Source organism: Pantherophis guttatus, chromosome 3 (genome assembly GCF_059756535.1).
Source record: "Pantherophis guttatus breed Tessera chromosome 3, ASM5975653v1, whole genome shotgun sequence".
NCBI lineage: Eukaryota > Metazoa > Chordata > Lepidosauria > Squamata > Colubridae > Pantherophis > Pantherophis guttatus.
The window spans coordinates 115,841,957-115,862,967 of record NC_142065.1 but is presented as its reverse complement, the minus strand read 5'-3'; the positions used below and the strand labels follow the sequence as shown (position 1 = coordinate 115,862,967).

General features: G+C 43.1%; 1 protein-coding gene across 2 annotated transcripts in view; it reads left to right on the top strand.

The window, feature by feature from the left end:
* POLR3F (RNA polymerase III subunit F) overlaps positions 1 to 21,011 on the top strand; it is a 195,015-nt gene that overhangs the window by 160,749 nt on the left and 13,255 nt on the right. The window contains exons 6-8 of one of the 2 annotated variants that reach the window (XM_060686731.2): positions 14,992 to 15,135; positions 16,456 to 16,563; positions 17,648 to 17,839. In XM_060686731.2, coding sequence (XP_060542714.1) covers positions 14,992 to 15,135; positions 16,456 to 16,563; positions 17,648 to 17,839 — 444 coding nt within the window. The remainder of the gene's footprint in view (positions 1 to 14,991; positions 15,136 to 16,455; positions 16,564 to 17,647; positions 17,840 to 21,011) is intronic. The other variant, XM_060686733.2, reaches the window with a different exon arrangement.

The window sequence follows — 21,011 nt, the reverse complement described above, 5'->3', positions numbered from 1 at the left end:
AAGTTGTAATAATCTGAAAAGAAACGCGAAGGAAGGTTTCTAATAAAACTCATTTATTTGTTATAAAGAAAATAAAACACCTCACTAATTAAGAAAAGTTAATTGTTACATTTTTGAAAGTAATTCTTGCCGGCTATGTGAGCCGGACCTCTGGCAAGAGAACAAAGGAAAGAGTGTGTGAAGAAGCAAGTGAAGGAATGTGGGTGGATACGGAAACACGTAGCTTACTGATAAGAAGTTGGCAAAGCTACGGAGAGTCTGACAGTCCAGAAATAATGAGCTCCGCTGGTAAATAAAATAACGCAGTGACATGGAGGCTGTGCGGATCTGGATGGGGAGGGACAGGCTCAAGCTCAACCCTTCCAAGACTGAGTGGCTTTGGCTCCGGGCATCCCGATATAGTCAGTTGACTCCATCACTGACTATTGGGGGCGAGTCTTTGGACCCCACAGAAGGGGCTCGCAATCTGGGAGTCCTCCTGGATAGGCAGCTGTCCTTGGAGGAACATCTGACAGCTGTAACCAGGGGGACCTTTTGTCAGGTTCGCCTGATTCGCCAGTTGCGGCCCTTTCTTGATCGGGATTCCCTGTGCACAGTCACTCATGCCCTCGTCACCTCTCGCCTTGACTACTGCAACGCTCTCTACATGGGGTTCCCCTTGAAGAGCACCCGGAGGCTCCAACTGGTCCAGAATGCAGCAGTGCGGGTAGTGATGGGAGCAGCATGGCGCTCCCATGTAACACCGCTCCTGCACGAGCTGCACTGGCTCCCAGTGGTCTTCCGGGTGCGCTTCAAGGTGCTGGTTATCACCTTTAAAGCGCTCCATGGCATCGGGCCTAGCTATCTTCGAGACCGCCTGCTGCTACCAACGACCTCCCATCGTCCCGTGCGCTCCCACAGAGAGGGCCTCCTCAGGGTGCCATCAGCCAATCAATGCAGGCTGGTGACCCCCAGGGGGAGGGCCTTCTCTGTGGGGGCACCTACCCTCTGGAATCAGTTGCCCCCAGAGATAAGGAGAATCCAAGACCTTAGTGCCTTCCGCCGTGCCCTTAAAACCCACTTTTTCCAGCAAGCCGGGCTGGCTTAAGAAGAAATTTTAAATGTTTTAATTGGTTTGTATTTTTAATTTTGGGCCAAATTTATATATATTTTAATTGTTTTTAATATTTGTATTTCATGTTTTTTAATTCTGGCTGTACACCGCCCTGAGTCCTCAGGGAGAAGGGCGGTATATAAATTTAAAAAATAAAAAATAAATAAAAATAAAAATAAAAAATGGAATTTGTTGTTTCTTTAATTCAGTCACCAAAAATCCAAAATCCTTTCTATCTCTTAGCATCTTAGGCGGCAACTCTTTGTAGATCCCAATCTCCCTTCCATCCACTTGAATAGTAGAAACAAAAGACTTTTGTAAGATATCATTTCTTATTCTTCTATCTGTAAAGTAGATCACCACATCTCTAGGCAATTGCCTTTGCCTCGCCACCCAAGAATTCACTCTATAGACCTTGTCAATCTTGCACAAAATCTCCTCAGGGTCAACCTTTAGCATCACTGCTAGGGCATCAGCACAAACCCTTCTCAAATCCTCTCTATTGTTCTCTTTTATTCCTCTCAGTCTTACAGCAAACTCCATGAATCTAAATTGCATCACTGTCACTTCATTTTCAATCCTTTGCGTTTTATTATCAACATTAGAAATTTTATAATCAACTTCCTTCATTTTACATTCTACTTCTGAACTAAGTTCTTCCACTTTTTTATCAATCTGGACAACTGCTTCTGACAAACCAGTCACAACCGTCAGTATGTCACGCTTCATCTTGTCATATTTTTCTTGAACCACCTCCTTAATTTCCTGTTGAGATTTTTCAAATTTCTGGTCCAAAACTTCATTTTGATTCAACAGAGCCACAGCAATAAATTCCTTCAAATCTTTAAAATCAGTCTCCTGTGCTTGGCTCTGAGTCTGCAAATTTAAAGGCTGCTCTTGTGGCTTGTGAGTGGGGGAACCCCCCCCCTGCAGCTTTGGCTGGCTTTGTCTGCTTTGAAGCCATTCTGCCACGCAGACTGATTCTTTCTAAGAAGGAAGTCCTCCCTCCCTTTTCACCACAGAATCCTTTCAGAAATTTCCTCAGCTTTAATCAAGTCTCAAGGGAGAAGGAACAGATCAAAATCACTTTAAAAGAACTTTTCCCTTTTCTTCTGGCCTGCGCTGTTACTTTTAGTTACTTTGTAACGTATTAAACACTCAGGCAAATCCACTTTCACTTTCAGCTTTCCCTATCGCTGAAGCCGGACGCCATTTTAGCAAACTTTTACTTTTTCTCAGTTCTTAAATTCATTCACAGGGCTAATAGAAATACTTGCAGTTTGAATTTCAAGTCCAGATTCCACCCGGTTTATTTTTGGTAATTCTCTTGGTTTTCGCTAGTTATGTTGGTCGCGTCGTCTGGCTCTGCTAGATGCAGAGTTGTCCCCTGGGGGGTTTTCTGTAAGAGCAACATTGCTACCACCACAACACTGGCGTCGGCTTGGACGACGAACTGCTGTTTGGGGCCGGGCTGCTGAAGAATGGGTTCTTCAATGAAGAGTTTCTTTAGTTTCTCAAACGCCCTTTGGCAGTCCAGGGACCAGGTCAGTGGTTGGTTTGGTCATGGTTTTGTAGCGGGCCCCCGTTTTCAGCAGCTCCATCAGGGGCAGGGATACTTCTACAAATGCTGGGATGAACTGTCTGTAGAAATTTGCGAACCCCAGGAAGCTTTGGAGCTGCTTGCGTGTACATGGGGCTTGCCAGTCCAGCACTGCTTCCACTTTTCCTGGGTTCATCTCGATTCCCTCATTTGACACTCAGTAGCCCAGGTATCTAGGGAACTCTTATGGAACTCACATTTGGACAGCTTCACATAGAGCTTCGCAGCTATGAGTTTTTTCAGGACCTGCCACACTAGTTTAGTGTGTTCTTCTAGTGTCTCGCTAAGTACAAGAGTGTCATTAAGGTAAACTAGGACACCCTTGTACAGGTGCTCATGTAGCACTTCATTGATTAGCTGCAGGGGCTCCCTGCAGTCCGAATGGCATGACTTTAAACTGGAAGCTGCCTAACAGGCAGTTAAATGCGGTCTTCCATTCATCTCCCTCTTTGATCTGCACCCGGTAATAAGCTTCTCTTAGGTCTACACTTTGCCCTTGGATAGGTGGTTCAGCATGTCCTTCATTAGTGGAAGCGGGTAGATGTTCTCAATGCACATGACGTTAATTCCACAGAAATCAATGCAAAGCTCCACCCCCCCATCTTTTTTTTCTTCGAATAGCACCAGGTCCGCTACTTTGGATTTGGCAGGTTGGATGAAGCCTCTCGCCAAATTGGTGTTGATGTACTTCATCAATTTGTCCATCTCTTTAGGGGTCATGGAATACATCTTGGGCTTTGGCAACTTAGCTTCTGGAACGAATTCTATTGCACAGTTGGTAGGATGGTGTGAGGGGAAGAAGTTAAATTTGTGGTCGCTGAAAGCGTCTGTCAGATGATGTATATCATTTCTATACTCTCTGGGCACCTGGAAGCATCCCAGCGGGCCATCCACGGTGCCGCCCTCCCCCCTGCCAGGGTTGCTAGGGGGCGGGACCTGTTGAGCTTTGGCCCCTGGGGGCGGTGGCAGTGGGCTGATGCCTATTTTTAGCTTTTGGTAGCCATCTTCCCACATGATGGCTGGGCCCCATTTGTCTAGCCTAGCGAACCCCAGGAGAAACGACTCGATCATCTTAAGGGCTTCCACGAAGCGTATGAGTTCCCAGTGGTGCCCCATCTCCAGTCTAACGAGCTCCATGACTAGAGTGGCTGGGGCTATGCCTACTAGAGTCCCATCGACTTGCCCAAAGCATATGGGGCGACCCAGGGGTTTCGTGTCTATCCCTAGCTTTTGGACGGCTGGGAGGCTGATTAGGCACCTGGGGCATCCAGTGTCTGATGGCATCTATGCCCCCTTGGGCCCCAGTCCTGGGTACCACTATTCGGGATTTAATGGAGATGGGGCGGATGGCTTCATTTACCATCAGATCCTCTTCACTTGCCAGTGCTCTCACTGCCGATGCCTGGAAATGATTCCGGAGCTAAAGTTTCTCCCCTACTTAGCGGTGGGGAAGGAACGTCAACAGCTTGCCAGTCAAGCTTCCCTTTGTCTGGCGGTCTCCGTGGAGTTTTCTTCACCCTGGAGCCCATTGGAATATGGAGTTGAGGAATGGAGGACTCGGAAGCTCAGTGGCTGTGCTTGCCACACCTGAAGCACTTGATCGTGGCTGTGGGTGTCAGCTTTGGCGCTGTTCTGCCCCAGCTACAGACCCCAAAGTCTGTACAAAGTCTGTACAAAACTTAAATTTACTAAAATAACTCAGTCTTTTCCAAACAAAGGCTTTCTTAACAGCCTACAAGAAACCAAAGATAAAATAATCACAATCTTACTAAGGTTGGCAGAAAGCCCAGAAGCAATTTGCAGAGAATCCAAATGCGAAGGAGAATGAACTAAAGTTGTTCCCTACAAATTGCTTCAGTCGGTGTTCCTCCTTAAATAGGCTAAGGGAGGGGCCAATTAGCCCCAAGCCTTACTCTCAAGGAGACCTCCTCCTGAGGAGCCACTCCTGCCTTTTGGCAGCTCTGCATGCCCGTGCATCGAGAAGAGGCTCCTCCTCTTCGTCCTCTTCACTTAAAGGAGCTTCTGGAGGTTCTGAAGGCCCTGGCTGAATCCCTGCCTCTGGCACCATATCTTTTCCAGCCTCGTCATTGTCTGACTCAAGTGCCAGCTGCACAGGCTGCTGGTGCAGCACCACACCAGCCTCCTCGCTGTCAGAATCAGCTACAATCCGCACAGGCCGCTGACGGGCCACAACACTATCCCTCACCCCATGGCCCTTCCCCCAAGTCTGTCAATCCGGATGCGGTCTGGACAGGAACTGCTCATGAAAGGTGCGTACAAGATCTGGAGCATGAACGGGGATTGCATCCTCCCAGGTGAAGTCCTCCGGCCCATACCCTTTCCACTCAATGAGGTATTGGAACCGACCCTTCAGCCACCGGAAATCTCGAATGCTAGCAACCTCGTACTCAAGCGATTCATCTTCATCACGAGGAGCTGGCTGAGGACAGTCAAGTTGACGGAGTGGACAGGTAGGCCTTTCGGGAACCAGAAGGGATCGATGAAACACAGGGTGTATCTTCAAAGACCGAGGCAGGGTCAGGCGGTCGGCCACTGAATTGATGACCGCCTCTACAGGAAAAACTCCAATGTAATGATCTAATTTTCTCACTGGCCGATCTGAGGGGAGATGCTTCGTTGACAGCCACACGCAATCCCCAACAGCCAATAGTGGTGTTGCCCGCCGAGAGCGGTCTGCGACGCTTTTATAATCTTCCTTGGCCTTGTCGAGATATCATTTCACCAGTTAATGAACAGCCTGTAACTCAGTCAAGAATTCATCTGCTGGAACTGGGGAGTCAAGGGGCATGAGCAGAAAGAAACGCGTGTGATAGCCCAGATTGGCTAAGAAAGGGGTGGTTTGAGTGGAGGTGTGTTGGGAATTATTAAAAGCAAACTCCGCGACTGCTAAGTATTCTGTCCAATTGTCCTGTTGTTGATTGACAAAACAGCGCAGGTATTGCTCCAATATTCTAATGACTTTTTCAGTCGCGCGGTTAGTTTCAGGATGATGAACCGAAGATAAGCAGATCTTGACATCTAAGGCCGTCATCAACCTTTCCAAAACTGGGCAGTGAACTGGGTCCCTCTGTCTGACACAACCTATCCGATAGGCCATGTAGCTGAAAGACATGTTGGATGAACATGCGAGCAGTGGCGTGAGCAACACAGTCGTGAAACCCGAAGACGGGGGCAAGTCCGTTAGAAAGTCCATCGAGATGACACCCCAAGGTCTCTCTGGTGTCGGCAAGGGCTGAAGTAGTCCTGGGGGAGCACCCACGGACGTCTTGGCCTGTTGACAACGGACGCACGACGTCACATATGTCTGGACATCATGACGGAGATAAGGCTACCAGAAGGTCCGCAACACTAGATTAAGAGTTTTAAACAGACCGAAATGTCCCGCCGCAGGGTTGTCGTGGCACTGGGACAAAATAAGACCCCTAAGCGGCCCCGATGGTACATAAAGTCTCTCCCGGTACCTTGAGAGATTGTCGGTAAACGTCCAGGAAGAGTCGGGCCCTACTTCATGCTTCCAAAGATTGACGTAGGTGTCCTGCTGCTGTGCCTCCCGGATCTGAACCCGTAGGTCGACAGGTTCCTGGACGGCAGCGAACAGCTCAACTGGAATTGTCCGAGGCGGAAGCGGGTCCTTGACTTGGGCATATTCGGGTTTCCTCGAGAGCGCATCTGCTCGTTGACTGCACCCACTCGGAATGTATGTCACCTTGAAGTTGAATCGGGTAAAAAAAAAGGACCACCGGATCTGTCGTTGGTTGAGTTTCCATGCGGTCTGCAGAAACTCCAGATTCTTGTGGTCCATTTGGACTTCCACTTGACGTCAGGCCCCCTCGAGGTGATGTCTCCAGGTCTCGAACGCGGTCTTAATGGCCAGTAGCTCTTTTTCCCAGATGGTATAATTACACTCGGAAGGATTCAATTTCCAGGAATAGTATGCGCAAGGAAAAAGAGTACTGCCAGCCACGTGAGCCTGGAGTAACACCGCTCCGACTGTGATATCTGATGCATCCGTTTCCACCACAAATGGACAGTGAGGGTCAGGATGCTTCAGAATTGGTTCTTTCATGAAGGCCTGCTTTAAGGCCTTGCTCTGATCCATCGCGATGCCCCCAGAGAAATGCGATGGCCCAAGAAGTCGATGGTCGTCTGGTAGAATTGGCATTTCTCCAGCTTTGCATATAACTGGTGTTCCCGAAGCTGTTGCAAGACCAGATGGACATGTTGGAGATGACTTTTCCGGGATGAGGAGTAAATCAAGATGTCATTAAGATAAACCACAACAAACTGGTCCAAAAGATCCCAGAAAATATCGTTCATAAGATGCTGGAAGACAGCGGGAGCATTGGTTAATCCAAACGGCATGACCGAATATTCAAAATGGCCATACCTGGTGCCGAACGCTGTCTTCCACTCATCCCCTTCTTGTACCCGAACCAAATTGTAAGCGCCGCACAGGTCCAACTTGGTAAACACGGTAGCCCCCCGAAGTCTCTCTTAAGAGTTCAGGAATCAAGGGTAAAGGATACCGGTTATGCACTATAATGGCATTCAGCTTATAGTAATCACAGCACAGATGCAAGTCTCTGGTTTTCTTCTTGACAAAGAGGACCGGAGCAGACAAGGGCGATGATGAGGGCCGGATAAAACCCCAGGCCAGTTTTTTGTCCACAAATTCTCTTAATGCAGCCAATTCAGGGTCCGATATAGAATACAACCTCCCTACAGGGAGCGGTGCGTCCGGGATTAAGTCAATGGGACAATAGTATGACCAGTGTGGGGGCAATTGGTCTGCCTCTTTTTCGCTAAAAATGTCGACGAAGTCTGAGAGATAGGCCAGCAAAGATACCGCAGGTGGACCCTGCACCTGGCCTGCGTAGACTTGACGAGTATGATCCACACATTGCAGGCTCGGGAATGACATAAAATTCTGGGACCAAAGGATGTGTGGATCATGAGTTCGAAGCCACGCCAGCCCCAAAACCAAAGGAAAATGTAATCCGGACGTGACATAAAATTGTATGGCCTCCTCATGTTTACCGATGGTCAGATGCACGGGTTAAGTGGCGGCCTTAATCGGCCCAGACAGAAGCACCCGACCGTCAATGGTCTCCACGACCATGGGAGGATCCACTGGACACAGGGGAACGGCAAAGTGATTGGCAAACATGAAATTGATAGTCGCACCGGAGTCCACCAAAACACGAGCCGGGATCCCTTGGGGGTTATTGGCAATGAAAACTTTGGTGTTCAAGATCAAATGATGAGGGGGTCCAGAATCCACCTCCGCAGGACATGAGCCGATGTTGGTATGTGCCCGATCCAGAGTCTCCACTAGATCGGGCTCCGGCCATTTCCCGACAGGGTAGACTGTGACTGTGGTATAGGAGCAGGAGCCGATGCCCTGCATTGTTTCTTGGGGCAAGAGGCAGCGAAGTGTCCAAGCTCCCCACAATATAAGCACAACCCCCCTGCCCGTTGTCTGTCCTTCTCAGCTATTGAGAGGCGGGGTCTGGCTACACCAATTTCCATGGGCTCCTCCCTTGGAGCCTCACGTACAACTGGGTTCACAGTTCCTGGTGAGCACGACGAGAGGGCCAGTGCTGTAACCTCGCATCAATTCTGAGGCACAGACGAAACAGCTCATTAAGAGTCGGAGGAATGTCCACTCTAGCCAACTCATCCTGTAACGCCTCCGACAAGCCCTCCTGGAATACATCCAAAAGTGCTGCCTAATTCCAGGCTGAGTCCTGGCTTAACAAACGGAATTCGCTAATGTATTCCTGTAGGGGTAGCCGGCCTTGCTTCAAGGACTTCAACTCTGCGCACCCGTGCATCGAAAAGAGGCTCCTCCTCTTCGTCCTCTTCACTTAAAGGAGCTTCTGGAGGTTCTGAAAGCCCTGGCTGAATCCCTGCCTCTGGCACCACATCTTCTCCAGCATCCTCATTGTCTGACTCAAGTGCCAGCTGCACAGGCTGCTGGCGCAGCATCACACCAGCCTCCTCGCTGTCAGAATCAGCTACAATCCTCACAGGCCGCTAACAGGCAACAACAGGCGCTTCGGCCGGTTTTGCAGGGGATCAGCAGCCCAGGGCTCTCATAGTAGGATTTTCCAGAGTTGGCTTCTGGTGAGGGTGGATCTCCAGGTCCATGGACACTGTCATCCGGTACCAATCTTGTATGTGGTCAGGAACCCCTTGAAAGGCACAAGCTTGTCTGAGGTCCTGATCTAGAGCCTCTTTGAAGTGGTGAACAAAGAGGTGTTCTGGCCAGTATCTCAACTTTCCGGCCAATCTACAGAATTCCCAGACAAATTCTTTTGGGGGTCTGCCTCTTTGCTTCAGGTTCTGCTTCTGCTTCTTCCCTATGGGCCGTATCTTCGAATCGGACCTGAAGTAGTTGCACAAATTCATCTGTGTCTTCTAGTTCTGGGACTCCTTCATCATGCAGTTGGGCTATCTATTCAGCTGTTTCTCCCTCCATCATATTGTCAGCAATAGCTGAGACTATATCCTGAATTGTTTGGTATTAATCCCCATACCAGTCAAGATGGGACCAAATCTGATTCAGGAAATAAGCCAGTTTTTCCGGGGTCCCAACGAAAGTCACTCTGAACCATGGGGGAGTGGCGGCTGGTAGTGCCAGCTGCAGAGGGGGGGCAGGCTGGCATCCACTAATACTGCACCCATCCCTGGCTGGGGTAAAAGGCCCATCCGGGGGGATTTGGTTTGCCGGAGGGGCAGTCGGGCAGGTGGCTGGTGAGGAGGAGGAGTCAGTCTTGGCAGCAACAATGTCTCCCTCCGCCATCCCAGGCTGGATTGACCCAGAGGCCCCTGTTGCTGGCTAGCATTAGTTCCCATTGGATCTGTCATCCCAATAGACCGGGCCCGGTGGGAAAGATTTTGGCGCAGTGTTCTTTATGCCAAGTGGAACGAGGCAGATGCTCCACTCTGGATGGTCGTGCCGCCATGGCCTAGGAAGGTGAATGTGGGCTGAGTCAGTACCCAACCAGGCTGGCCGCTTGGAGGGAGTTGGGCAATGCTGCCCACACTGAGCTGGCCAAACCTCTCTGGGAGGCCAACCAGCGACTGGCTTTGAGATGGTGGCTAAAGACCCCACTCTCTGGACTTACTAAGCTCGTGGGGTCTAGTTGTTCTCCACTGAAAACTGGTGTGCTCGGTCCGTCCCAATGCAATCTGGGACTCCTGGAAGTTCACCACACCAACCAATCCTTTGGTGGTGGGATTCCTGTTGATTCATCCCTTCAGAAGGATCCATCTGTGTGATCTGCCAGGGTGCCAGCTCTTTGGGCTGGACACTTGGCCTCCACAGCTTCCGCTTCAGCTACCACAGCTGCTGAGGGATAGCAGAAGGTCCCGCAGGCAATATCCGAGCTAGTCCCGGTGGCTCCCTCCATGGTCATTTTTTCCCTCTATTTTCCCTGAGTCTTTGTGCTACCCGGTAGACCGGGAAAGTGCCCGGGGCTCAGAACCCTGGACAGCAAACCTGTGGCATGGGGAGCTGCTTGATAGGTTTTAAAAGGAGATTCGGGTTAATGTTAGGGTTCCAAGTAACACCCCCAATGAAACCAAAATTTGAAGGCAGGCATTTTTCTCAAAGCTTGAATTTATTAGAGATGTCATATTGGAACATCTGGGAAAACCCGAATCTGAATGCCCTGGGTTCTCCCCACCCAAAGTAAAGTCAAAGTTCCTTCCCCTGCATCCACATGGGTGTCACATGGTCAAATTAGGTCGCTGTCCCAATTGTAGTTGACTTCCAGTCACGCCTCTTGAGGTGCAGGCTGGACATCCTTGACTCTCAAGGGAAAATATGTTGTTATGGCTATACACCCCACACTGTCTCCACCCCCCTCCTGTTTCCACAGCTTGCCCATCCACTGCTGTGGCAGCCCTGAAGATTCCAATTTAAAGATGGCTCCAGGGCTGACAATAGGTGCCATTACCTAAAGCTTCATTGGTGGGATGAAACTCATGACCGGAATGGAGGGATACAAACTTTCGAAAGAAACAGACCGAATAAAAGAGGAGGTGGAGTTGCATTATATATAAGAGATCACTACATCTCTACAAAAATGCACAAAACCAAGAATGAAAGCCTCTCGGAATGCATATGGGTCAATATAAAAGAAAAGAAAAATGAGATTGCCATAAATGTATACTACAGGCTACCCAACCAAGCAGAAGAAATAGACAAACTTTTTGTTAACCAGTTAACATATCTGTAGGAAACACACCACATTAGTAATGGGGGACTTTACCCTGACATCAACTGGGAGACAAATTCTGCATCAAGTGAGAGATCAAACAGGTTCCTGACCAACCTGGCTGACAACTTTGTCATCCAAAAGGTAGAAGTGGGAATTAGAAGGACAGCTATACTGGACCTAATTCTTACTAATAGAGAAGAAATTATAGAGAGGGTTCAAGTAGCCAGAACTTTGGGAGAGAGTGACTATGTCATATTGGAATTCAATATAATGGAAACACAAAAATTAGAACATAATCAAACCAGTGCCTTAGATTTTAAAAAAGCTGATTTTAACAAATTTAGAAATAGTTTGGGAAGGATTCCATAGATGAAAATTGTAAAGGGGAAAACAACTCAAGAAGTTTGGGAAACTCTATAAAGTATGATTATAAAAGCCCAATCCAGCTCAATACTGCTGAAAAAGAAAAACAAGAAACCCGCATGATTAAAAGAACTCTCTGATAAACTGAAAGTCAAAAAAGATAAGTACAAAAAATGGAAAGAGGGACATATAATTAAGGCAGAATACCAACAAATAGCCCAAACTTGCAAAGATAAAGTCAGGAAAACTAAGACTCATAGTGAAATAAGACTTGCAACAAATGTCAAAAATAGTAAAAGTTTCTTTCAACTTATGAAAAACAAGAAAAAAGTCAAGGAAACAATCAGTCCACTAATGAGAGAAGATGGCAAGGAAGTAACAGACAATAGAGAGAAAGCAGAGCTACTTAATTCATTCTTTGCATCTATCTTCACGCAAAAAGATAATACAGCCCAACCTACCAAAAACAACTGTAAAAGACAGACTTAAATTAAATTACCGTATTTTTCGGAGTATAAGACGCTCTGGACTAAAAACGGACCTACCTTTTTGGGGGAGGAAAATAAGATATACACTAGTGCATGGATATGGTAAATAATATGAAATTTTACCAGTTTGGAACTGTTTTAAGTTTTTTTTTCTTTGCATAGATTGGTATTGTAATCGGAATCAGTAAATTATTCAGCACGCAATCTGTTAGATGTAAAGCTTTTCCCCCCCTCTATTTTCCAGGTAACATTTTAATTAAGTTAGTTAAGTTAAGTTAAAAATGCTTTTTAAATTCCAGCTAATTGTTGATTCTAGACAGAAATTTTACAACAAAAGGATACAAAGAAGAAAATAAGACCATAAAACACTCACAATAACTCTGCCTCTGCTTCCCAGCTTGCCTCGTTGCAGCAAACAGCCTGCTTTAGTTTCATTTTCATTTTCAGCACAAGAAAAAAAAATCCTGCCTCCCAGCAATTTGCCTGCTTGCAGCAAGCAGCGGAGGCCATTGTGGCAATAGGCAATGGCAATTCCTGCAGCTTGAAACAGCTGAGGGTTGGGAGGCCGATCTAACCCACAATCAACTGCTTGTGCTAATCAGGCTGTGCTAAAGCTGAAATGGGCTGTTTTGCTGTTTATTGCTTGCTGCAAGGAGGTAAATTGCTGGGAGGCAGAGGCCAAAGGGTGGGGGCCGGTGGGTGGGCGGGGCTACATTCAGAGTATAAGATGTTCTCAAATTTTCACCCTCTTTTAGGGGGAAAAAGTGCGTCTTATACTCCGAAAAATACGGTAAGCAAGAAAATGATAAAAGAATACCTGCCTGCTCTAGACAAGTTCAAATCACTGGGACTTGATGGATTACATCCCAGAGTTCTGAAGGAGCTGGCAGACATGATCTTGGAACCATTGAACCAGTGGTGGGATTCTGCCGGTTCTAGGGGGTTCGGCTGAACCCTTTGTTAAATTGCTGGCTCGCCCCGCCCCTTGCCCCGCCCCTCCGCACCACTATTTATTGCCAATAAATAGTGGTGGGCGAGGGACGGGCGAGCCAGCAATTTAACAAAGGGTTCGGTGTTTTTTTGTAATTTTATTGGCCCGCAGAGCTTCAGCATAGGCTAATTAGCCCTTGCTTAGATTGGCTCCCGACTCTCAGCTGATTTGCTCTCAGCTGTTTTGCTCAGGGCTCTGCTGCTTGCTTGCTTGCAAAGAGTGCTGATTTTTTTCCCCCTAGCTATGCTGAAAAACGAAACAGAAAGTAAAGCAGGCTGTTGGCTTTGCTGTTGTTGCAACGTTGGGAAATTAGGCGGGCAGATTTCTTTTCTTTTTCCTCACCAAAAAAGGTAGGTGCAAACAATGGGAAATTTAGGGGAAAAGAGGAGGTTCAAGATTTTAAAACACAAAAGAAAAAAAGCTCTATTTAACTAGGGAATTGTAATAATTGAGATACTATTAATTGTATATTGTGTTGAAAGCAGAAATGGTTAAGTTGTGGTTTGGAGAAATATATGGGGGAAATTATTTGGTTTATTATTATTGGTAAATATAATTAATTGATTTGTAAGAAATTGGATTGCATGGAAATAATTGGAATATTCATGTTCATATTGATTAATATACAAAAAGTAGTTATATAACTAATTGATTTATATTAAAATGTTGAATTTATATTAAACAACTGTAATATTACATAATTAACCAATGTGAGGATGGATATAAAAATAGATGACAATGCGAAGGGGTATAATATAGAATAGAAGGGAAAAATTGAATTTGATTAAGATTAGAGATGAAGATGAAGGGTAATATTGGTTTTTTACAAAAATAGATGAGGAATAAATATGGCAAAAAGGAAATATAGAAATTGTAAATTTAATTGAAATGACTAAACACTGTTTAAATTTGTGAACCAGCCAAATACTCTGTTCAAAGAAAATACATTGTATGTTTGTATGTGTGTTTCTAATTATTGTTATTTATTCATATTTGTTCTCTTTTATTCTTTAAAGTTTAACAATTCATTCTTTATCTTAATATCTTTATATTTGTTTGGGATTGGCTTTCTTCCCTTTCATCTTTTTTATTGTACAGCAATCTTTCTCCTCAAACCTACCACCTCTCTCTTTTCTTTCCTTCTTACTTTCTCTTCCTCCGCTTCTTCTTCTCCTCCCTACTTCCTCTTCCTTTCTCCTTCTCCTCCTCACTTCCTCCCTCTCTTACCCTCACTCCTACTCTAATTTCCCTTCCCTTCCTTCATCCCTCTCTATTGCTGTATCCTTTTATGCATATGGACTACTCAGAGGGCTGAAAAAGTTATTTCTGACTGGTCCTCACACTTTTGACCAGTACTCGAACTTACGACTGTCCTCACATTTTACGTTTTTGCCCTATCTTGTCACCATGATGAAGAGAAGCAGTTGTGAAATGAGTGACATGGTTGTTAAGAATGCCGCAATGGGCATAAATGTGAGGATGGTCATAAGTGCGAGGACCGGTCAAAAGTGCGAGGACCTGTCAGAAATGACTTTTTTCAGCCCTCTGTAGTCCCTATGCAGATAGCCACGCCCATCGGTCACATGACCAGCTAGCTACACCCACCCGGTCACATGACCACCAAGCCACACCCCCAACAGCCACGCCCACAGAACCGGTTGTTAAAAAAATTGAATCCCACCACTACATTGAACCATATCTTCCAAAGACCCTGGAGCACATACAGGTAGTTCTCAGTTTATAACTACAATTAAATCAAAAATTTCTGTAGTTAGCAAGACAGTTATTAAGTGTGTTTTGCCCCATTTTACAATTTTTCTTGCAGAGTTGTTAAGTGAATCACTGCAGTTGTTAGTAACATGGACATTAAGTGAATCTAGTTTTTTCATTGACTTTGATTGTCAGAAAGTCACAAAAGGTGATCACATGACCCCAGGACAGTGCAAACATAAATACATGCCAAATTGCCAACTTCCAATCTCCAAATTTTGATCAAGTGACCATGGGGATGCTGCAACAGTCATAAATTTGAAAAATGGTCATAAGTCACTTTTTTCAGTGCCATTGTAATTTCAAATAATCACTAAACAAATCATTGTAAGTTGAGGAATACCTGTATCGTACAGGATAAATTTTCTTAAAGATAAATATTAGAAGGTTTTTCATATTGCAGAGGAGTTGAATAAAATATGTCATTAACTCGATAGGCATCCAAGAAGAAAGTGTACATGTTGTACAATCTCCAGCCGGATCGTTCTGTGACAGGAGGAGCTTGGTATAGTGACCAAGACTTCGAATCTGAATTTGTAGAGGTGCTAAATCAACAGTGTTTTAAATTTCTTCAGACTAAGGTAAATGACTCGTGTAATTTGCATACATTCTTTCCCTTTCCCTTTCCCTTCTTTCCCCTCTTACAAGAGGGAATTACGAGGGAGTAAGCAGTTACTCAATTCCGAATACCCACAAAAACATTGTGGTAGTATTGGCAGCACTGGGAGCTGCGGGTATGCAACACAAAAAGCCCAATTTGTTCCCCATTGTGTGCATACTCATTCTCTTTTAATTCCTTCATCTCCAATCTCTCTGCTGTGCAGAGGGGGAAAAATAAGAAAAAAATGGGTCAGTTACAACAGGACAATGTATCCGAACTAATTGTAATGGTGATAGCTATCATTCTGTACTTAATAAGGTTTCTCTAAAGCTGTCCAACTTTCACTGCAGACCATTGCAACAAGTCTCTTTAAGATTTCCAGTCCCTACTTTTATCAAATTTGTAGATTCTCTTCAGCTGTATATAAATTTTATAGAGCAAGAAATTGGATAGTATTAATGATCATTTCTAACTCTATAATTTTGTGATACTTCAGAGTATTCAAATTGGATCTTGCATCTTATAGTGGATGCTATAATGGATTTTTTCCTGAACAGTTTGAGTACATTAAAGTTATTCCTAAGGAAAGGATCCCTGGGATATAACTAAAAAGGCAGATGTTTCATGTAATGATCCCACAAGCTGGTTAGGCATTTAATATGGCAGATGTGGTACTTTTATGTGGCAGAAAAAAAGACTAGAGTCCTAGTATATTACAGAGAATTCTAATTTACATGTTTGAATTTCTAACATTCTGCTTTCCAGAATACATATATACTATCTATCTTTAGCTTTTGATAGCACTGAAAATCTCAGCATTTCATATAGTTTTATTCCAATATTTGTGTCATTTCAACTCTAACTCATTATTGAATAAAATTAAATCCTGAGATAACAAATCCCTTTGTGCTTTCTTCTATTCTCTGAAGAAAGTTGCAAGCACTTTTCTGAAGAAAAAAAATAGGCCAGTTAATGGTAATTAAGTTATTGTTAAGTATCATTATGACTCTAGACTATGAATGAAAAATAATTTTTAAAAATTCATTTTTTAAAAGTTTATAGTATTTGTTTTTAAAAAGAAACTTATTAATGTTGAAGAAGTCAATGAAGTGCAGCAAAGGGAAGCCACAGAGGCATTTGTTAAAGGTTAATTATTTTGATGCCAAGAAATGCTTCTTTAAAACACTGTATGAATAGCTTACCTACAAACATCTTTGAATTAAATCCAGCTAAAATATCCTTATCCACTGATATAGGTGGCTTCTCTAGTACATCTTTTTTTTTCATTGGTATTTTGTAGGCTGAAGCAGCTCGAGAAACCAAGCAGAATCCTATGATACAAAGAAATAGTTCATTCGCATCTTCTCACGAGGTGTGGAAATATATCAGTGAGCTAGGTATCAGTAAGGTAAGACCATTGGTGTATTAGTTTTTCATTTTGTACTTAAAGAACAATATTGTGTCTTGAAAAATAATAGGCATTTTCTTTTTTGTTGTATTTGTAGATCATGTGGAAGCACACCTTTAGTTGAACTGCATTAATGCAGTGGTCACCTTATGGGGACTTAAGCTGCTGCTATTGGTCCTAACTCATTTTGTTGTAAAAGGTATCTGAATGATGGTTAATTTTTACCAATGGCTTTCAGGATCCATTTTTAAAAATAATCAATTGGATTATAAATCCATTTGAATATTATTTATTAAAAATTAGATCCTATTTTTTAGATTTTATCCACAGAAATATGGAAAGAAAGAAAGAGAGAATGAAAAAGAAAAGGAAGTATTTTTTTTTCCCTGAAAGCAATAGCAGTCTGGGTTCAAGCAAGACTTTTAAACTAAAATGTATAGCTTCAGAATGTACCTTGAAGAAATGCTTGATTATTGGGTTAAGCAATTACTTTTAATAATAAAACAGATTTCAGTTTTGAAGAAAATTAAGATTAAACCTGATAGAAAAAAATTATGGACATATTTTTTCATGGGCATATTTTTTAATAGTATTGGATGGCCTCTTTGCATCATATCATGCAAAATTAATTCTGAATTAGAGAGAGCTCTGATTCAGCAGATGAGTTTTATGATCCACTTGATTTAAAGCGCTCTTTATTCCTTTTTTTTCTAGAATATTTAAACTCTGCTTTTGGCTGAACGATGTTTCCTTTTTAAAATGGATATTCAGCCTACCTCTGGCAATTTTACTCCTCTTTATTGTTTTTATTTATTTATATTTTGTATTTCTAGACTGCCCATCTCCCTCAGAGGGATCTTGCATAGTCTATGTAATTGGAAAGCAATTGTCTTTACCACATGTCTTGATAACTAAACTAATAAGTTAATTCTTTCATGCTGAAATCATGCTGGATTTTTAAAAAACAGTTCTGTTCAATTAAGCATTAGTTGTGTTATAGAAGCATTTACAATAGCCTGCTTTTCAAGCATCAGTATATGCTTTTTCTTAAAGAATTCTTACTTGAGCTTTTTAAATTCTTTAGGTGGAATTGTCAATGGAGGACATAGAAACAATTTTAAATACCTTAATATATGATGGAAAAGTAGAAATGACCATTATTGCTGCAAAGGAAGCATCAGCAGGGAGTGTAGATGGGCACATGAAACTCTACAGAGCTATCAGTCCAGTCATACAACCCACTGGGTTGATACGGATACCTTGCGGACTTTGTCCAGTAAGTATTCCTCAGGAATCATATATTGAGATCAGATGTTTTACTAGTGTGACTCATTAAAATTTATCTGCATATCAGTCATTCAAATTAGACTTCAGAATACAGGTAGTCTTCATCTTACTTCATTTAGTGACTGTTCAAAGTTATAGCAGTACTGGAAAAAGTGACATGATCAGTTTTCTCACGTATGACTGTTGCAGCATCCCTGCTTATGTGAGCAGCATCTTCATGGTCATGTGATCAAAATTCAGATGCTTGGCATCTGACTCATATTTGTGATAGTTGCAGTGTCCCGTGGTCATACAGCTTTTGTACCCTTCTGACAAGCAAAATCAGTGGGGAAAGCCAGATTCACTTAACATGAATATTACTAAACAACTACGGTGATTCACTTAACAACTGTGGCAAAAAATATTGTAAAATGGGCAAAACTCACTTAACAAATATCTCATTTAGCAACAGGAATTTTGGACTCAATTGTGGTTGTAAGTTGAGGACTACCTGTACAGGGTATTTATTGTTTTATATCTGGTAAAATAATTAAGCAGGAATGGGAAATCATTCAAGCAAGTTGGTGAGAATATGTTGTAGAAACTACTGGATTGATATTTTTCAGCAAAATTTATTATTTGGCTTATATTGCTAGTAGTTTATTTGCTCATTCCAGGTTTAATTTTAAAAAAATCACATTTATTTAGTGTTGAAATATCAAGGAGAAGTTAAAAATGTCAGTGATTAAAAGATAGGCAAAGTTAAAATTGTTTTTGCCATGAATATAAAGGAGAACTGAGCAGCCTTTGATCGTTGAGGGCCTTAGTTAATTGTGTGGGTTGCAGTGGACCAAGCTAAATCAGACATATGAGCTGAACTGAAAATTCATGGGGATTTTTTTTCTGATGGAGGAGAGTGATATCTTTTTTTTCTTCTCTTTGATCTTTTGAGAAAAAGTTTTGAGTATCAACATAGTAGTGAGGATTTGGGTTAGAATCCTGGAGACTGAATTTTATTCTTTGGTTAGGCATAGATGCCAGATGAGTGTCTTGGACTAACTCATCTCTGTGTTGTGTGGAAAACAAGTAAGGAAGGAACATTATTTATGTAACCTTGAGTTGTACAAATAAAGAAGGGATATAAATCAAGGGTGTCAAACTCATGGCCCACAGGTCAGATGCGTTACGTGCTAGCCATATCCACCCCCATTTTAGCGAAGGGGGGGAAAGTCACGATACGTCACATAACATCGTGATGACGCGAGTTTGACACTCCTGATATAAATCAAATAAATAAACTGTCTAAAGCTGTATACTGCTTTAAAGTCTGTCACTGATTTTCAGTAATCATAGCACCCTTACTCCATTCAAAGGGAATTTGGGGGCTGCTTGTAGCTCTGGGAGACAGGTGAAGGCCAACTTCTTTGTAGAAAGGGTGGTTTCACAGTCTGAAAGTAGACTCCCAAGATAGCTAGCTTGTTTCTTGCAAGAACGTTTGTGCCTCTTCAATCACATAAGTAAGCCAAATGGGTTACAGAAATATGAAACAATACTCTTTTCTGTCCCCTAACTCCTCAAGAAGAACAGATTAGATTCCTTGTTTGGTCCAACCAGTTTCAGTTTTGTTCCAAATAGTGATGTGAAATCTTTTATTGTGGATGTTTTATAGATTTTACTTTCAGAATAGCCTGAAGGCTTCTAGATACTGAATATCAAGATTAATTAGCCTCAGTTCAGACTCATTTAGGAAACAAACAAGGCATGGCAGATGGCAACTGGCTGATTTTTATTATTTCATCATCCCCAGCATGTATGTTTCTTTAGACCCAGCTAGGGTCCAGCAGTTTGGTAGGGTAACTAATACAGACTCTATACTAGCCTGTACCTACCATATTTTTCAGAGTATAAGACGCACCTTTCCCCCCCCTAAAAGTGGGTGAAAATTTAGGTACATCTTATACACCGAATGTAGCCCCGTCCACCCACTGGCGCCCCACCCTGTGGCCTCTGCCTCGCAGCAGTTACCTCCTTGCAAGCAAACAGCAAGAAAAAACAGCTCCTTTCAGCTTCAGCACAGCCTAATTAGCACAAGTTGATTCCATCTGCCTCCCGACTCTCAGCTGTTTTGTGCAGGGCTGTGCTGCTTGCTGCAAAAAGGTAAATTGCTGGAGCAGTTTTTTTTTTTCCTTGTGCTAATCAAGCTATATTGAAAACGAAAATGAAAGTAAAGCAGGCTGTTTGCTGTTTGCTCAGAGGCAGAGGGAGATTTCTTTTTCTTCTTTTCCTCACCAAAAAAGGTAGGTGCATCTTATTCTCCGGTGCGTCTTATACTCCGAAAAATACGGTATTTCTGTGACTCTGGTACTCTTACGTGTTGCTCTAAATGACTGCAAAAAAAATAATTTCCCCCCCTCTTACTATTCCATGTTTTATGTCATTCTGATGAATTTTACAGAGTTGTGTTTCAGTTAAAGTAACTTTCATCATACACAATATTGTTAAGTTTTGCATGGTGGCTGTTAATATCTGCAAACAGTTGATGCTACATTGTTTTTATTTACTTTTAAGAGAACCTTAAGCTGTTGGTGTCCAACCTATACTTTATTTCATTCTGGTCTGTTTATAATCTTTATTGCAATAAATTTATAGAAGCCCATAGAAACAAAGTCCTCAGCAATAATAGCAATAAAAAAATAATAAGCAATGCTCACAGACATCTCAGGTACAGGTTTTATCAATTTCTCAATCCCCCATACCCACCTAAAGACACAAGTTTTAACAGGTTTTCTCAATATTAGTTCAAGAGCAATCATTCTCACAGACTCCCAGGTTCAGACCACCTCACTAAGTTTTGGGGAAAATAGCAGGCAGGAATATTTAATATGCCAAGTTGACTTGACCAAAATAAAGGTGGGGGGAGAATCGAATAGCTATTACAGTCAACATGAACGCCATGCAGAAACAGTTTAGTAGTCAGTGTACCTTTGGGCATTTCCTCTGTATATGAATAATTGTATCTTATATTTAGCTGAAGTTTTTATGTCATCTTCAAGAGCAATCCCCTATAGAGCGAGTTATAGTAGTCCAGAGAGAGAGAGAGAGAGAGAGAGAGAGAGAGAGAGAGAGAGAGAGAGACTTACATTAAACATTAGCCGTTTAAATTATATTCCGAAACAAAACAG